The 16,847-nt window shown below is 38.8% G+C and overlaps 1 protein-coding gene across 3 annotated transcripts in view; it reads right to left on the reverse strand.

Annotated features, from left to right (window-relative positions):
- Window positions 1-16,847, reverse strand: part of ZMAT4 (zinc finger matrin-type 4) — a 732,744-nt gene that overhangs the window by 391,602 nt on the left and 324,295 nt on the right. For all 3 annotated transcript variants that reach the window (XM_078149597.1, XM_078149596.1, XM_020969655.2), the window contains 2 exons: window positions 13,195-13,257; window positions 2,352-2,585 (listed from right to left, as the gene is read on the reverse strand). In XM_078149597.1, coding sequence (XP_078005723.1) covers window positions 2,352-2,585; window positions 13,195-13,257 — 297 coding nt within the window. The remainder of the gene's footprint in view (window positions 1-2,351; window positions 2,586-13,194; window positions 13,258-16,847) is intronic.

Raw genomic sequence — 16,847 nt, forward strand, 5'->3', positions numbered from 1 at the left:
CATCTAACGAAGGAGACAGCATGCTAACAACTATGTATAAACAAGCTCTATGCAGGATCATTTAGACATAATCATAGAAGGACAGTACTAGGATCGAGGGTTATCACAGGTAAGATCCCCCACTCATATTATTCTTTTAATAACTTCTAATTCCTTTCCAGGCTATCATTATGAATCCATTGGAGATTTCCCAGCAATCATGACATAATCAATATCTTTAAAAGAAGCCAGGCAACCCAAGTGCTCAGCTCTCAGGACTTGGCAGTGTACTATGATAAACCTTTAAGTAAGTGTAGATAGCGCATATTATCAGGATGTTTCATACGGCTGGCAAAAAGGTCAGCTTCAAGGACAGTTTGTTCGATGCTAATTACATTCCACGTGTGACTGAGTCAGAGTCACATTGAGTTATCAAGTCAAGGTGGATCCTTTTTGTCTTTTATATAAAAGACTGGCTGCTTAAATGCTAAAAAATTCAGATGCCCAAGTCATTAAGATATGTGTCTGTACATAAAAGATGCAGCACCAATCATTTAGAACAGGGAAGGAGAATTTCCTCAAGGAATAACTCTTCTTCAAGTCATAATATCTGACAGAAAACATAAATAAAATTCTCTTTTTCTCCTTCAGTGCCCTGCCATGATGGAATCCCCTAACAAACTGTGCTCATTCCTAGGAAGAGGTAGGTACAGCTTGGCCTTCAGCTATGAGATGCTCTTACACTGTTTTGGATAAATTCTATGGTGAGGGCAGTCCCCCAAGAAAAGGTGATAATAACAGGTTTCCCAAGGCACTTGCAGAGGAATCATTTAATGTTCTGAATTATTAAACCCTTAGTTTTCCCTTAACTAAGAGGGATACATAGTGATGTAATATCTTAAAGTTGCTGGGTTTTTTAATCATGAGATATGTTGAAGAAATGGCCTACAAGAAAGCACCTAGATCAGTTTAAATGGCTTTGATGGAGTCAGATAATGTAGAACTAGGAATCACCTAATCTGAACCTCTCATTTTATAGAAGAGGAAGGAACCTGTAGCTCAGAAAGATTAAGCATCTTGGTGAAGGTCACTCAGTGACAGAATCAGGACTCGAGAGCAGCACTCCAAAACGAATGCCCTTTTCACAATACCACAACACCTCCCTATGAAAATACATGGTAGGAGTAATTTTTAAACAGAGAGGAAAAAGGAAGCAACTGCTACTTATTTTATGGTACTGTTATCTACAGAGCTCAGTATTCCTCTAGCTACAGCATGGATTCTTCACCTTTTTTGTTGATGTGGCTTCTTTGGCAGGCTAGTGAAGCCTGTGGGCCTTTCCTCAGAATGTTGTTTGTAAATGCATAAAACAAAATGCACAGAAAACTAAGAGTATGTATAAGTACGTGTGTACACATAGCCAATATTTGCCACCATATATAAATAAATGTATGTATATATATGTATATATATATATGTATGTGTACATATATATGTGTGTATACCTATGCATATGTGTATATATGTGTGTACACACACATATACACAATATACCAAATTGGTTATGTGTGTGTACATACACACACATATGCAACACATGTGTATGTTTATCTGTATATGTGTATACATGTGCCAGCATATATATGATGACACAACTATGTGGTGCAGTAAACACAGTTCAGTGTCTGAAATCAGGAAGATCTGAGTTCAAATGCCACCTCAGACACTTACTAGCTGTGTAACCCTGAGCAAGTCATTTAACCTCTGTTTGCCTCAGTTTTCTCATCTATAAAATTGGGATGATAGTAGCACCTACCTTGCAGGGTTGTAAGGAAGGATCAACTAAAATAATATTTGTAAAAATCACTTAGTACAATGCCTGGGAAGCACGATAGAAATGCTAGTTATAATTATTATACATATATATCATAGACAGTTTTCTAATGTTAAAAAGGCAAGGTTACAGGTCCCAGGTTAAGACTCCCTGGTCTAGAGGCAGTGTGAGGTAATGAATGGATGAAGCCCAGGACTTGGAGTCAGGAATACTTTAGTTGAAACCCAGCCTTTGACCCAAGTCAGTGTGCCCATTAGCAAGTCACTGAACCTCTATGAACCATGTTTACCTCATCTGTAAAATGGGGATCATAATACCTACAGGACCCACCTCACAGGGTTGTTGTGAGAGTTATATGAGATAGCACAGGAATGTCAGTGACCATTCCTGCCCCAATATACCTGGTGGCTAGGACCCTGGTATTTTCCACTCAGTGTCTGAGGATGGAGAAGGCACAGAACAGGAAACACCAGAACTAGATAATCCCCATTGTCTTAGAGCCCCCACCTTCTCCTCCTGAGTAATTCATTCCCCTTACCTCTCAACTCCCCCAGATCCAGCGTCTTCCCTAGTTGTTCTAACAAGTCCACCCGGGCAGCATTCTTTTTGTGTTTTTTGCCTTCGTAATGCTGCTGGGCCATCAGAGGGTTATTGAACCAGGCTGCACAGAGCTGACAGTATCTGTCTGAATCTCTTCGACGATGTGGTGAAGACATGGCCACCCCTGGGGTGCTGGCCGAGTGGGGCGGCTTGAGTGGACTCAAGGGGGTTTCTGCAAGAGAAAACATTCAGAAATAAAGACTATAATTAAGCCATGATTGCCTACATTTTCTTCCCAACACCTGAAGTTGAAAGATACCCCCACATTAGTCACAAAGCTCAAGAATCAAATATAGCAACTTGAGAGTTGAATATTAAGCACAGGTACTTAATTAAAATAATGTCATGCACAATAATAATAGCTCATATTTATATAGCCCTTAATAGTCACTTCTGTACATGATCTCACTTGATTTTCAGTAAACTCAGCGAGGTAAAGAGTGTATTCATATCTCTAGTTTATGGCTGGGAGACTGAGGATCGGAATGCTCCACAGAGTTGCCCAAGGGTATATTGTGGAACTAAAATATCCATAGGATTGTATTCTTAGGTCTAGAAGGTACCTTAGAAATCATCTAGTCTAGAGATTCAAAATCTGGAGTCCACAGACTCCCTACCCCCAAGAATCTGTTGGTAGATTTCAGGGGGTCCATGAACTTGGAAGAGGAGGAAGCTACATCTTTCCTTTTACTAATCTCTAGCTGAAATTTAGCATTTCTTTATTTAAGAATGCTTCAAAATATTTGAAAAGGGGTCCATAGGCTTCACCACACTGCTGAAGGAGCTTTTAACAGGAAAAAGGGTAACTAGTACAAGCCCATTATTTTACAGAAAAAAAAGAAACTGACTAGTCCAGAAAGAATATCTTCCTTAACTAAGGCCAGATAATAACAGTGAACACTATGTTTCAGTGTTCTTTCCAGTACATCAGGCAGCAAGGTGATGCTGTGAATCGAGTGGTGGACCTGGATTCAGAAAGATCTGAGTTCAAATCCAGTTGTGTGATGCTGGGCAAGTCACTTCATCTGTTTGCCTGAGGTGCTTCAACTTGTAAAATGGGAATAATAATAGCACCTACCTCTCAGCGTTATCATGAGGATCAGATGAGATACTATTTGCAAAGTGCCTGGCACATAGTAGGCACTTAGTGTTTGCTTGCTAGCTTCCTTCTTCCTTCCTGTATAAGAATGCTGCTCAGTAGAAAATGGAACAACTTAAGATTGACCTTCAGACTTAACAAAATGATACTATTACGATTATAAAGAATTCACAAAAAAGGTAGAAATGGCCTACTGGCTAGTAACCTTAGTTATGTTTTCATCAAGTGAGACAGAGACCATGGAGAGCACACTGTCATTGTAATTCCTTAAGACTAATCCATCAATTGTCTTTGCCAACCCATCTTTAATGAAGTTGAGCAGCTACCAAGGCCTCATAATTTATTCATAGCTGAGTTTTCATAGAGTTATGCAAAGACCTGACAATCTAAGGAACAAGCCACCCCCTGGAGGAAAGATGCAATGTCCTTTGCTAAACTCTGAAAAAAAGATTTATTTCAAAATCAACATTGAAGTGAAAATTCATTTTTATTTGAAATACACAAAATGAGAAAGTGAAGCACTAGTGAATGAGCCCTGCTGTCTCATTTCAGACATCGCTACCTGCTACAGCCTAAATATATTAGAGATAAAACTGAGACTTCAATAAATCCTTTAAAAATGAGGACAGATTTCTTAGTAGTGCTATAACTGGGGGCAATTTGCTTCCCCAACCAGAGCCTCAGTTTTCTTCTCTGCAAAATGGATCTGAAATAGATGATCTATAAGGTCCATTTCCCTCTAATGGACTCTTTTCTAAGGCCCCTTGCTGCCCTTACAATCATAAGATCACCTCTAGTTCTTATTCTATGTTCTATGCTCTAAAGGCCTTTCCAGTTTAATAATAATAATAGTAACAACAACAATAATGATGGTATTTACATAGTGCTTTAAGGTTAGTAAAGTGCTTTACAAACATTACCTCGTTTTGTCCTCACAACAACCCTGGAAGCAGGTGCTATTATTATCCCAATTTTACAGATGATGAAACTGAGGCAAATAAAGATTAAGTGACTTGTCTAAGGTCACACAGCTAGCAAGTATCTGAGGCAGGATTCACACTCGAGTCTTCCTGTCTCCCAACTCTGCTTCTCCCTCCAACTAGCTCCATCAATGGTACTGATATGAATAATAATGATAATATATATGTCAAGAAAATAATAATAGGTGCCATTTACATAGAGCTTTAAGGTTTGCAAAGTGATCTATACATTATGTTACTTGACCCTTATTAACACCCTGGGATGTAGATATGACAAGGAGAACTACAATCAGTTTTGCCTCTGTAAGCCTACTGCAGGGGACACTGATAAGCAAGCACCTTGGAGCTGTTACCAGGATGACCGAGGAGCCCCTCCAGCTACTGACATTCAGACCAGGCCATGCCAAATGAATGCAAATTATATTAATTAATTACACTAATTAATTATGTTAGCAACTTGTTGTCTGATATTTGAGTCACATTTGGGGAAGAGGGAAGGGAAAATGGTGCCTAAAATGATGCCAGGAATGGGAAGAGTGATGGATGTCTTACTGAATAGAAGGTCCTGTCTTCTTAGGAAAAGGTGGAGTACATGTAATGACTTTCATACAGCAAGCTTTATCTTCATGGCATTAGCCTGAGGTAAGGGTTCCCAATGAAGTACTTAGATAAATTCAGGTTTCTTCTACACTAGTTACAACCCTGGAAAGCTAGGATAGAATGATGTTTGAGGAACATTGGGTACGAGGTATGTTTAGGAAGATGCCCATGATATACTAACTTATCTCCATTTTATAGATGAGACAGTTGAAGCTTAGATTAAGTGACTTGCCCAGTGGTCATCCACAGTCAGAGGTGGTGTATGAATCCAATTCTCCCCAAAATCCAGGTCCAATGTACTTTCCACCACGGCAAACTGCCTGGGTTATATTGTTTCTTCTAACTCTTTTTGTTTTACGTCCTAAATTCCTTTTCAACCTTGACATTTACTAACTATATAATTGTTGATTTGAATTGATTTCTATGTTCTATGAAAGGCATCTTGGCACCGTGGATGCAGATCTGGCTTTGGAGCCACAGAGGCCTGGGTTCAAGTTCTGCCTTTGAGACATACTGGCTATGTGAGCTTTGGCTGGCTATTTACTCCTTATTGCTCTAAGCAACTCTCTGAGACTATAAAATGCAAGGGAAGCTGCTGACTTGCAATGGTAGAGGAAGTTTCTTTACCTGTGAATTCTCTATATCCTCCTCCCCCCCCAAAAAATGCAGTTCAAATATGTATCTATATTCTAAGGCAGAGGTTCTTAGTGTTTGTGTCATGCCTCTCTCTGGCAGACTGGTGATGCTTATGGACCCCATCTCAGAATTATGTTTTTAGTTGTATAAAATAAAATACATAGGATTGCAAAAGAAAGTAATTATATTGAAATTAAAAAGTTGTATACTTTTCTATCCAAGTTCATAGAATCCCTGAAATATATCCAAGGATACACAGACCCTATGTTAAGAACCTTTGGTCTAAAATGATTTGTTTTGTTTGTTTTTCTTAGGCAATGGGGTTAAGTGACTTGCCCAGGATCCCATAGCTAGTAAGTGTTATGTGTCTGAGGCCAGATTTGAACTCAGATCCTCCTAACTCCAAAGCCAGAGTTCTATCCACTGTGCCACCTAGCTGCCCCAGTCTAAAGTCATTTTGAGCTGTCAGTGTGTGTTTTACTTACTGAGGTTCTTTCTAGGTACAACATTCTATGTCTATATTCTAGGTTTCCTTCCAATTCCAGCATTCTATTTTGTTTGATATTCTAAAATCCCTTCCAGATCTAACATTTTGTGATTCTATGGTTCTAAGTCATGGAAAAGAAGTTATAACGATTTTATTCTGTGTGTGTATGTGTGTACGTGTGTGTGTGTGACAAAGAGAGAGACAGAGACAGAGACAAACACAGAGACACAGAGAGAAACACAGAGAGAGAAAGAGAAGGAAGAAGAGGAGGAAGGAGGAAAGGGAAGATGAGATGAAAGGAGAAGAGAGGCAGAAAGGAAAGAGAAAGGAAGAGAGAGAGAGAAAGAGAGAGAGAGAGAGAGAGAGAGAGAGAGAGAGAGAGAGAGAGAGAGAGAGAGAGAGATTGACTACTTTAAAAATTACTTTTCTAGTTGATGCTTCAAGTAAATTTTTGTTTTGTTTTGTTTTGTGGGTAGGGGAGGCAGGGAGAAGAAAATTTGCAGGGATTGCCAGAGTATGCAGGAGTAGATATTTCTTTTCTAAATTGATAAGAAATTTATCACAAGCCACAGCATTTCAAGATATGGACAGTTTCTGTTATTGATCTAAAGTATTGTCAGTCTGCGTGCTTACAATCTGGTCTAGATGCAGAGAATATGAATTTAAAGGGAAAGTCAAGAACAAAGACTGCCAAGGCCATTTCTCAGGATTCTTTTAAAATCATGAAGTTACAGAATATTTGAGCTGGAAGAAGCCTTTGAGGTCATCCACAGCAGTTCATAGACTTTCCTAGGGTCTAACGAGGGGAGGAGCTGGGAGCTGAACCCAAGTCTCCTGACTCATAGTTCAGTGCTTGTTTCCCCATGTTAGGCTGCCTCTCCAAAGGCTTTGGAATAATAGTGGTCACCCAAACAGGACCTTTTGCTTCTGTTCCCCATCTCCTGAATATTTGTCATATTCTGAACAGGATTTGATTTTCCTTTTGAAAAAAAAAATTATTCAGATCCAAAATGTCTTGAGGACAAAAAGCAAATTCTCACATGATCTATTTAGTCATACTGCAACATAGCTGCTGCTTGCTCCTCTCAGTGTGTTTCTGCAATGTTGGAATGCAGCTGCCAAAACAATAAAAAATGGGTTTGCTTAAAAGAGAGACTGAGAACTGGGGTAATACTGTTATATTCCAGAGCACAATTAACACTTAATCAGCACACCTAGCTTACAAATTACTTTTAATTAGGTCTTTCTCTTTTAGATAAAATGCCTGACACAGAAGTAATTATTTAGCAAATGACATTTTCTTAGAAGACATCTTTTGGTATGATGGGAGTAAACTCAGAATTTTTTTTCTGCCTTCCTTCCAGAGATTCCTTCGGATCAGAAGTTTTGGGACCAAAACAATGTATGTGAGATGCACTTGAGAAAACAACTTTATTGCTTCATTTTTTTTCTTAAAGGCTTTTTAGTAAAGTATTTTCATCTTGGAATGCAGAAAACTACTGTTGTAATATCATGGTTCAGAAGGGTTACTGTTAATAATAAAAATATTTATCAAAAGTTTACTTTGATGTTTTATGGTGGTCTGGTCCTTGGGGACTATGCTACTAGGATCTTGAAGGTGATACCAGCAAAATGCAACCTACCATTCATTTGTTCATTGATTCATTCAATAAATACTTATTAAATACTTGCTGTATTTAATATCCTCATGGAGTTTACAAAATCCTCTGACCTCATAGAGGAAACATGGTCTAGGGCGGTGGTTCTCAAACTTTTGATCTTAGTTTTTAGAATCTTAAAAAAATATTGAGAACCTCCCCAAAGAGCTCTTTAATGTGGGGTTTTATTTTCTAATACTTACTCTAATAGATATGAAAACAGTTGATATTATTAAGAAAATACTTTTGACTTCATGGTCCTGCTGAAAGGCTCTAAGGGGCTACAAAATTTCCCTAGATCATACCCTGAGAGCTTCAATGGACTAACTATGGAAGTTGGAGTCAGGAGGCAGATCCTTGGTTTCCAATCCTAAATCTGTCACCTGCTAACTATTTAACCACTTAATCTCTCTGTCTCAGTTTGCTCATCTGTAAAATGGGGATAAGAATATCTCTACTTCACAGAAGTGTTGTAAGTTTTAAATGAAGATAAAGCATGTAAATTGCCATGTGAACCTGAAGGTTTTATAAACATGTGATCTCTTACTATTACAAAGCTTATACATCTCATTGAGGTGTAAAAAATAAGTAGATTCAAATAGGCATAACTGATAATAATTCGTGGAAAATACATTATGGGGGGGGTGCTATGATGGGGAAAAGATCCAAAGTTCACAATCTGAAGAACTGGTGGTTTTGAAGTATCAATTTACTTTTCGCTAGATTGGCATGCATACACATGTGCACAACCTTTCAAACAGGATACACTGGAATTTAGAGACAAGGTCAGAACGTATTACCTTCTAAAACTGAAGTTAATAAGAAGCAACATAAAGATAGGTCATTAGGAAGCTGCAGTAGCAGGCCATTCCAAGAAATGATATCCCTAGATTACAGAAGGGAAATCCATCCACTTTCAGGAGCATGACTAAAATATCCCTTTAAAAATGTATTTTGCTCTGCTTCTCTGATCACCAACCAATCTTCTCTTTTACAATTTGGTTTCTGGAGTAGACCTATTTCTAGGATAGAACAGTCCCATGCAAAGGCTTGAGGAAATTCGAATTTTATGCTAATAAATTGATAGTCCACTTTACAATTCATTTTTTTTTTGGTTTAGGTAGCATGGATTTGTATGACTGAGCCTGTGTACCTCTGGGTGAATGGAAGGGGTGATATTTCTGAGCCAACTGAACTGAGGATCAGACCTTTGATCTGAAGTGACCCCTTGGGTCACAGACTAACCATTGGCTACACCTCTTCCCCCAACCCCAGTCATCTTCTTTAATATCATCTTTTAGATGAAATAAATTGATTTTATCAATTGATGCCTTCTATATAGCAAGGAAGCTAGGTGGCACAGTGGATAAAGTGCAGGGCCTAAAGTCAGGAAGACTCATCATCTTGGGTTCAAATCTGGCCTGAGACACTTAGTGGCTATGTGAACCTGGGCAAGTCACTTAATCTGGTTTGCCTCAGTTTCCTCATCTGCAAAATGAGCTGGAGAAGGAAATGGCAAACCACTCTAATATTTGTCAAGAAAACCCCAAATGGGGTCATAGAGAGTCAGACACAATCGAAACAACTGAACAACAATCTTCTTATCATATACTACCGCAGCTAGGTGGCCCAGTGGATAGAACTCTGGCCTTGGAATCAGGAGGACCTGAGTTCAAGTCCAGCCTTAGACATTTGACACTTACTAGCTATGTGACCCTGGGCAAGTCACTTAAACCCAACTGCCTCACCAAAAAGCAAAAAAAAAAAATCATATACTACCAGGAATGATACAAAATTCACCGTTTATCAAATGAGGCGATAGTACCTAATTCATTTTTTTAAAAAAAAGCATGCCTTGCCTTATGAATTATAACACAGGCAAGATGATGCAGTGGCAGGGTACTTTATTTAGATCAGAGGATCTGTGTTCAAGTCACCACTGCCATTTTTTGGTCATGTGACTTTGAGTAAATCATTTACTTTTCCTTGACCTTAGCTTTTTCACCTATAAAATGAGGATAATATTTTTATAATCTAAATCCAGGGCTTTTATGAAGAAAGCATTGTAAATTTTAAAATACTATGTCATTTATTATTATAACATTCTGAGCTTCACTTAATTAATTCTGCTCAACATTTCATTTTTCTTCTAAGTATTTTGTTACTGTTTCCTCTCCCACGAAAATCCAGATTCAGGTTTCCTTTAGTGTATGTTCTTGCATGTAAACCCATCAGATGCTGACCAAGGATTAAGGGACAGAGAAAGACAGTGTATGATGAAAGAAAGGGAATTGGACAAATGTGAGAAGCCCAAGGTTGTGAGGGTCAGATGAGTTAAATACAGCACAAACATCTGTTCTTTTATATATTCATCCATCCATGTACCCATTTGTTGGTCTGTTCACTGCATATGGAGTCAGAAAAACTTTGGTACAAGAAGGTTCTTTGCTCAGGAAGCTCCAGTAGCTTCCTCTTTCTTGTCTCTGGGATGAATAAGTCCTTCCGTTTAACATTTAAAGCTCTTCGTAATCTAACTCTGGCCGACCCTTCCAGAATTACTGCATATCACTCGCCTTTACTCATTGTTCCAGCCAAACTGGCCTGTGCCTTGTTCCCTTTCTAAGGCATTCCATCTCTGGTCTCTAGCCCATTGCAGTCCGGAATGCAAGGCCTTTTCACCTCCACCTTACAGGATCCCTAGGTTCCTTCAAGGCTTGCAATTAAGTGTCACTTCCTAAACAAGGCCTATCTTGATCCCCTCACTTACTTGTCCATCTGCTTCTAAAAATTCTCCATCCCCTCTTTCAACAAAGGGCAGAGACTATTTCTTTTTTCTCTTTGTATACTTAGCACCTACCATGTTGACTATCAGATAGTGGTTGATTAATGAAAGCTTATTGAATTAATGAATGAATGAATGAACACATATAGGGATGAGAGAAGAATTTATTGTACACTGGAGAAAGGTAATATTTGATTAGTTTAGTTCCATTGTCAGAAATCACCTTTGCATGTTTCTAATTTTCATTGTCTTGGTATTAAGTAACATGTACAAATATATGGTAATTTTCTCCTCACCCTGAATGCCATATAAAAACTTTTTAAATATTATTGTTTTGGTTCTTCCCTGAAAACTATCTTGTAGATAGTCTCAGGGGTAGGGAACCTGCAGCCTCCAGACCACATGTGGCCCTCTAGGTCCTCGGGTGTGGCCCTTTGACTGAATCCAAACTTCACAAAACAAATCCCCTTAATAAAAGGATTTGTTCAGTAAAACTTGAACTGAGTCAAAAGGCCACACCCAAGGACCTAGAAGGCCACATGTGGCCTGGAGGCTGCAGGTTCCCCACCCCTAGGATAGATAGTCTAATGGTGGATTGATTGGGTCTTTCTGGCCCTTTTACATTATACCCTAAAATTTTTTTGTTTTGCAAAGACTTAAAATTGAGGATCAAATATTTGCATGATGAACATCTAACTGTAATGTCCTGTGGATGAGTTTTAAACACAAGGTCTCATATGAAAAGAACACAGCATTAAGAGCCAGGTGACCTGGATTTAATTCTTGTCTCTACAACCAACTGGCTGAATTTTGGGCAAATCTCTTCCCCTCTCTGAGGCTTGTTGCCTCAGTTATAAAATAAGGTTTTGGACTATAAATTTATAGATTTTAGGACTGGAAGAAGCCTTCAGAGTCATCTAATCCAATACTCTTATTTTACAGATGAGAAATTGAAGCCCAAATTGGATGAAAGACTTGCCCAAGGTCACACAGATAGTGACTGAACCTGTGTTGGAACCTAGGTCTCTTTCCACCTCATCTCTTTATTTCCTTCCAGCTCCAGCAATCTCTGCTAAATATATAATAAGATTATTGTTCTTGGAATTAAAAAAAACAAAAACATGGGTTTAAATCTTAGCTCTGTTATTTACTGGCAGTGTGACCTTGGCCATGTCATTGTATCTTTTTTGAGAACTAATTTCCTCATCTGTAAAATAGTGATGGGTTTTTGGGATGTTGTCCCCTCCCCCCATTAGACTATGTACTCCTGAAGGCTATTTCCACCTCTCTTTGTCTCCCCAGTGCTTGGCACAGTACCTGGTACACTTTAAGTACTTAATAAATGCTTGTTGACTTGATTTGACTTGGTGCTTATAATATTTGAGCTACCCATATTCTGGAAATAGAGTTACGGAGATCTAAGTTCAAATCTGGACTCCAACACTTCTTGACTGTGTGACCCTTAGGCAAGTCATTGATCTCCATTGGCCTCAGTTTCTTCATCTATAAAATGGGGATAATAATAGCACCTACCTCCCAGGGTTGTTGTAAAGATAACAGAAGATAATATTTGTAAAGTGTGTCATAAAACTTTAAGACCTACATAAATCCAAACTATTATTTGCTATTATTACTATCAGGAAAGTTCTTTCCAAACGTGAAAGCTAAAGCAATGGGTTGCTTTTTTTACCCCCTCTATAATTTAGAATTAGAGATGAAGTCCTGGACTCAAGACAGCAAACTTAGGTTTGCCTCTGAAACTTACTAATTATTTGAGACTGGCCACAATCATGCTTTCTGTGCCTTGTGCCCACTACTCAGACAAACATTAGCAGGAAAATGACAAGGTAACGAGGTGGTTGGGGTGACATCTACTCAAACCTTTCTTTGCATGGTACTGCTGGGTGATTCAGTAAGTGACTCACAAGTGACTAGCTCAGCTGGCACGTTCCTTCCCATGATTCATGAGACTGAATCCAAGCACATCATCTTGGAAATACCAAGAAACCTGCTTCCCTATAAAGATACCCTGCCTGAGGTATCAGGACACTCGTCACTTCTGTCCCAGCTAAAATTGCTCCTTCTATAGGAAGCCTTGCTTACCCATTCCCCCATCCTAGTGCCTCTCCTCTGTTGACTATTTCCTAAGAATCCCTGTTGGCATATAGTTATTTTTATTCTCTCTCCCCCATTACATTGTAAGGTGCTTGAGGGCAAAGACTGTCTTTTGCCTTTTTTTGTATTCCCTGTGCCCAACACGGTCCCTGACACATAGTACGTGCTTAATAAATCCTTATTGACTACTTGTCCTAGAAACTGAGTGGACCACACTGCATCATTTAATAACTATGTAACTGGATGGATTTACCATCTGGTAAGCCTTAACTCCTTGAGGACAAAATGTCCATTGACATTGTGTGACCAAGCAGGAGGAAGCAGTATCATCAACCATAAGAGTTTGGGAGTCAATGCTGTAGAATCTATAGTGAAGGCTGCCTAGCAGTAAGGAAGCACTGGCTCATAGATCTTGAAGCCTTACCCCGTAGTTCTTCAAGCTGGGCGCCTTCATTGTGCTCCACTCTCTGCTCCTTGCTAGCATTCCCTGTAAAGAAAAGATGAAAAAAAAAATACCAGGAATATTCTCCCTTCCCTAAAATGTGCTTAGAGACAGGAATCAGTGTGGTACCCTGGAAAGGTCATAAATTTGGAGTCAAAGGACCTGGGTTTGAATCTAGGCTCTACCAATTCCTACCTGTGTGATCTCAAGAAAGAGACTTCACCTTAGTTTCCTTAACTGTGAAAAGACAAGCTTGGATAAGATTATCTCAGATCATTTCCAGCTTTACATCTTAATCTTATGACTACTAAAATCTCTACAATGTCTCCCTCCTACCCTTTCCTCTTAAAATACTGCGAACATGGGCCCTGTAAATGACTATATGTTAGAACTTCCTTTCTTCACTCGGGAAAAGGACACTGGAGTAACACAACAGCCAGCCAGTCAGAAGGGTTTCTGAGGCTCAGAGACGCTTGACATACCAGTGATCCTTTGTGAGAGAACTCTAGCCAAATCTGGAGATACCTGAGGTGCCAGAAACCACAGAACAAGACTTGTTCAGCTCAAGGGCAACCTTGGACAGAAGCTACAGACTCAAGACCTTGTTTGAGATTTTCTAAACATACCGGCCTATTGTGTCGATAGACATCCCTTGACCTTTAAGCCCAATCCCTGCTTGAAAGCCTCTAGAAACAATATATCTCACCCCTTTTCCATTTCCCTTTGAGCAGCTGAGAACTCTCTCCCTCTCCTCTCCCTAACAACTTCTTCTTAGACAATAAATGCTTTTAATTGGCCTATTGGACTCTGTTTCATTTCAGGTGCCTTAATGAGCCTGGGGGTCTTTTGTTAACAATGCTTAGCTCAGTGAAGATGCTAGCTCCTACAGAAAACCTTTACTTCATCCCTTCTTGTAGTAGCTTAATAAAGCCTTCTTGTATTTAACTGGGTCCTGGAAGGAGCCTCAGAATGCTTTAACTCCAATTGCTATATTCCATCTGGACTATGCTTGAAAACATACAGTGAGAAGCAAGTTCAATAGTTACTCATTTCATTTTTTGGACAGCTCTAATTATCAGGAAGAATTTCCTTATTTTGAGCAGAACTACACCTTTCTTCAATTTTCAGCAACTGTTCCCAGATTTGTCCTATGAGGCCACATGAAATCTTTCTAATGCTTCCTCATATTACTTATGCATAGTTACCCATTTTTATATTCCGCTTCCTTATAATAGACCATAAAGTCCTTGGAGGGAAAAGTTTTGTTTTGTTTTGTTTTGTATTCCCATCCCTATTATAGTGCCTTGAATATTTTGCAGGTGCTTAATAAGTGTTCAATAACAAATTGAATTGGCTCGGTGTGGTAGAAAGAATACTGGATTTGGAACCAAAGGAGGAGCAGGCTTGAGTTCCAGCTCTAATAATTAATACCTGCATGACCTCTGGCGCCAAGTCCTTTAACCTCTTGGGCCCTCATCTTTTTCCTCTGTAGAACTTGTATTGGACTGGCTGGACTCTTAAGATCTCTTTCAGCTCTAAATCCTACAATCCTGCTCTTATTTTTTTAAAAAAGATGACATTTCACAACAACAAAAACGAGAAGGAAAACAACAAATGCCATTTATAAGAGCAACATCACGTATTTGATATTTTAAAATATGTGACATTGAACACATGGCAAGAGTAAACAGAGAGTGAGATCACCATGGCATCACTCCTGTTCCATTTTGGTACTAACATTCTAAGTATAATCAGACTATTAATGGAAATTGCCTTTTCACCCATGCCATATCCATAGATTATCAGTCTTATTAAAGTAGAATCCATAGGGCATTGCTTTTTGTTAATAAAGAATAATCATCCTTTGTTTCACTCACTGATTAGTGTCTAAATGTCTGAAATATGTCTAGCATCCATAGAAACAAAATCTTTGAAGATCAGTATTGAATAAAACTTTCCAAAAGACTGGGAAAATGAAAGAGATATCCCTTTTCAAGTTTCCACTGTGACATGGAAACAGAATTGAAGAGAATTCTCTGACTTCTAAAACCTGAAGATATGAGGGAGTCGAGGTCTAAATGCTCATGGGAATCTAGTGCGGGCAGAGAAACCAAGGCTTGGCTGTCTTCTATTTTACTTCCTTGTTAGGTTACATAATGCAATGAACTCACAAATGATAAACTTTGGAGGGAGGAGAGATTGAAATGATTATGTAAGTAGGTGTCCACAAGAATAATCATCATCAGAATAATGGCCCCTGGGTTTAGAGAGCTTAACAGTTTACCTAGTGTTTTGCAGATATTTCACTGGATCCTCACAGAGGAAATGGGGGAGGGAAAGGAATAAGCATTTATTAAATGCCTATTTTGTGCCAGTCACCATGCAAAGCACTTTACAAATATTATCTTGTTTTACCCTCAAAACAATTCTGTGAAGTAGGTTCTATTATTAACTACATTTTACAACTGAAAAGACTGAGGCAAACAGAGATTAAGTGACTTGTCCAGGGTGACACAGCTAGTAAGTGTCTCAGGGTGAGTTTGAACTCAAATCTTCCTGCCTCCAGGCCCAGAACTCTATTCACAACATTACTTAGCTTCTAGCTGCCAAGATAACAATACTGAAATATCCTGCATGTGTGTTTACACACACATATATATATACACACACACATATATATGTGTATGTATATATGTATGTTGTGCATAATTTGTATATATACATACACACACACACACACACACACACACACACACACACACACATATATATATATGTCTTTTTTGCACATAGATGGTTACACATTTTCATTCCCATTAAACTGGGAGCTCTTTGACAGCAGGGATTGTCTTTTGCCTTTCTTTGTATCTCCAGTTCTCAATAAATGTTTATAGATTGACCTTGATACATAGACAGGGTAGGTGTTTATTATAATCCCCATTTCACAGATAAGGAAATTGAGGCTCCAAGCAGTTAAATGACTTGCCAGAGAGCTATAAGTGGAAAAGCCTGGCCTTGAACCCAACTCTTCTGAGTACAAAATTAGGGCTGTATATTTGGGCATTAGCTATGTTTCTACTCTTGAATAGATCTGTTGAATTAATATTTGAAAAGTCATATTTTCTACTGAGTTGATCTCCACTTCCTTAAATCCCTCCCAGCATTTTGTTCACACCACGTCTGTGCCTATTACAGTATAATTTGTGCTGTTGCTATTTATTTGTGAGAGGCAAGATGGTATAGCAGAGAGAATACTGACTTTAGAGCCTACAGAATTGGGTTCAAATCTGACCTCTGTCACTTACTACCTCTGAGACCTCAGACAAGTCACTTAATACCTCTAGGCCCTAGTTTTCTCATCTATAAAATATGGTTGCTGTTAAGTCATTTTTCATGTTCATGTTGACTCTTCATGACCCTATTTTTTCTTGGCAAAGATACTGGAGTGGTTTGCCATTTCCTTTTCCAGCTCATCTGACAGATGAGGAAACTGAGGCAAACAGAGTTAAGTGACTTGCCCAGGACCACTCAGCTAGTAAGTGTCTGAGGCCATATTTGAACTCAGGCAGATGAGTCTTCCTGACTCCAGGTCTTGATCTTTATCCACTGCACCACCTACCTGACCATAAAATATT

The sequence above is a fragment of the Phascolarctos cinereus genome, unplaced genomic scaffold (genome assembly GCF_003287225.1).
Source record: "Phascolarctos cinereus isolate Bilbo 61053 unplaced genomic scaffold, phaCin_HiC Scaffold_2;HRSCAF=192, whole genome shotgun sequence".
NCBI lineage: Eukaryota > Metazoa > Chordata > Mammalia > Diprotodontia > Phascolarctidae > Phascolarctos > Phascolarctos cinereus.